This window comes from Trypanosoma conorhini, assembly GCF_003719485.1.
Source record: "Trypanosoma conorhini strain 025E chromosome Unknown Tco_14.4_contig_00119, whole genome shotgun sequence".
Taxonomy (NCBI): Eukaryota; Euglenozoa; class Kinetoplastea; order Trypanosomatida; family Trypanosomatidae; genus Trypanosoma; species Trypanosoma conorhini.
In genome coordinates, this window is record NW_021704201.1 from 1 (window position 1) to 2,429 (window position 2,429).

Below are 2,429 nucleotides of genomic sequence, written 5' to 3' on the forward strand. Positions count from 1 at the left end.
AAACCACTGAAGATGTATGGCGTAAAACGAAAAAAAGGGGAAAAGAAATCAGTTTCAGAAGATGTAAAGAAAAAATTCATAAATAAAAATATTCGTCGCTCGCAGTTCTATTTCATTTTCTCCTCTGCTACTCTTCCATCTGTGGTTCCTCTATTCGTCAAGGGAAAGGGCAGACGGTAACAGAAAATTTAGAATAAAGGCACACACAAATTCCTACAGCCGCTCAGTGCCGCCAGAGCGTGGGCAGAGAGACTGGGGGAAGCGATAAATTAAATCTTCAGAGCACGCCGACACTCAATGTGGTCCTGTCCCCCGTTGCTAAAAAAAACAACAACAACAACGAAATGAAGAAATCACAGTGTGAGCCCGTCCACACACAGATTTTCTCACAAAAGAAGAGCCTCATCCAGCACTCACACCACCAAATGCAAGGGGGTTCCAAGGGCCATTTCGGGCAAGCGTTCCTCTCAAGGACTCAAAACTTTGGAGTGGGTCGAGGCCCGCAACCGACGGACCTCTCCGCGTGGATGTTACTAGTAGGAAAAGCAAGAACAACAACAGACACACAAAAAAAAAATTGCACTTCTCGATCTCCGCTCTACAGCAAAAACCCGGAAAAAAAATCAATAAAGAGCCGGACACTTTGAACACAGCGCGCCATCGTCTTCTGTTTGGCCCAACCCGGTATCATATGTTTTCCCGCGGCTTTTACGAGCAACTGCGCAAGTTCTCCAGACGCGAAAATTGAAATCAGGTAAGTGGAATAGCAATCAAGCAAATCAGTGGAGGAAAGAAGAAGAAAAAAAAGCACTCATCAAACGTTTTGTGTAAATCAAAAACAACGAAAATATATATATATACACACTCCGTCTCCTCATGACTTTCTCCTTACAAACACGTGTTCAGAGGCAGAAATGCGGTAAATTCAATCGTGTCGCACGTCTCCTCCGGCGGCGAAGAGTAGAGCACCCCACACAGAGGCACCGGGTAAGACCATCCTGCGATAGAGGACATCCAGAATTAGAAAATCCAAACGGAATTCCGCAGAAACCACCACATCTTTACACACACACACAAAGAGATAAAGAGTTAACACGTTCGTACAAAACAACACAATGTCGACACAAGATCATTTAACCACAGCAAAGATGGTTGATGCCGTTCCGAAGCAGATGACAGCGACGCCGGCAATGAGCAGCGCATACGTGGAGGTATAGAGGAAAAAGCCGGTCTTGGCATACGAGAAGCCGCCGCTGTACATGAAGTAGATGGCGGGAAAGACAAACGCGATGAATGACCCTGTCAGTGAGCCAAGCAGGCCAAATACAACGTTGACGTTCGGAATAAACAAGCCGGCAATAAGCGCAATACCGCACAAAATGGTGCAAAGCAGCGCGTTCTTCCACCACGCCACGGTGTCCAGCGACCAGCCCAAAATATGGTGGACAGAATCACGGCAAGGAAGAATGTGGAGCGCGAAGGCCACGCATAGCTTCACGACAATGCCAACGTACGCAACAAACATCATTGCGTTGTGCAACGGTTTATACATCTTCAGAACAGACGAGGTCGTACCTGGGCCAAACTCCGCGTACCCAAAGAAACCAGCAAGCCAATACAATGTCGTGCACATAATCATACTGATTGCCGTCTCCGAAGCCATTCGGGACGGAGTTTGTTTTGGCTTCATTTCGTTCCAAACCTCATACATATTACTTTGGCACAGGTAAGCGAACATGAACATGCCAAGTCCTCGAATACCCTCATTCCCGCCCCGGGCAAGAACAAGATCGTCCCGCAACCCGTGCTTGAAACCGTGCATCCCAGAGTGGATAACGATGGTGATAACGAAGTACACAATAAACACCACCGCAAACATTGATACGTACCGCAGGGAGTTTATTCGCTTCGGCAGTGACAAAGGCAGCATGAACAGGAAAAAAACGATGGTTGTGAGAACGCGCCTCCAGCTCTGCGTTCTCCAGTACCCAGTCACGGTGTCGTCGGTGATAAAGGCTGAGATGAGGTCGCTAACCGAGATGACGTACGCGATACACGCACCAAAGCACTTCACAAACATGACCACCGCAACAAAAATGTCTCCGCCGCGCCCAAGCAGCTGGCCACCCGTCTTCTCGTAGCCGCGAATGCCGGTCTTTGTGGCCGTAATTGCCAACAGATACATGGACAGCACTGTGAAGAGGTAGATGGCGAGTAAATAAACTGTGGCCACTACAATACCGGAAGCGTTAAATGCGGAGGGCAGGGCGAGAATGCCCGCACCCAGACTGCTCGCGGCGAGGTTAAAAACACCGGAGAGAAGCCCACCATAAGGAATCACCCTTTCTGCAGTGCGTTTTAAGAATCCCGGTTGCTTTGGGGCCTCACCGCCCTCAGACCCCAGCACGGACTCAGTGGGTTTTGGAAGC

General features: G+C 48.8%; 1 protein-coding gene across 1 annotated transcript in view, besides 1 other annotated feature; it reads right to left on the reverse strand.

Annotated features, from left to right (window-relative positions):
* The first annotated feature begins 541 nt into the window (after positions 1-541).
* Positions 542-576: a sequence feature (A-rich).
* Positions 577-1,129: 553 nt separating this feature from the next.
* The window catches only part of Tco025E_02842 (putative amino acid permease), a gene marked incomplete at both ends in the record, with an annotated part of 1,755 nt that continues 455 nt past the window's right edge, over positions 1,130-2,429 (reverse strand). Inside the window, one exon of the mRNA XM_029369765.1 lies at positions 1,130-2,429. This exon is cut by the window's right edge and continues 455 nt beyond it. Within this exon, the coding sequence (XP_029230192.1) occupies positions 1,130-2,429 (1,300 nt within the window).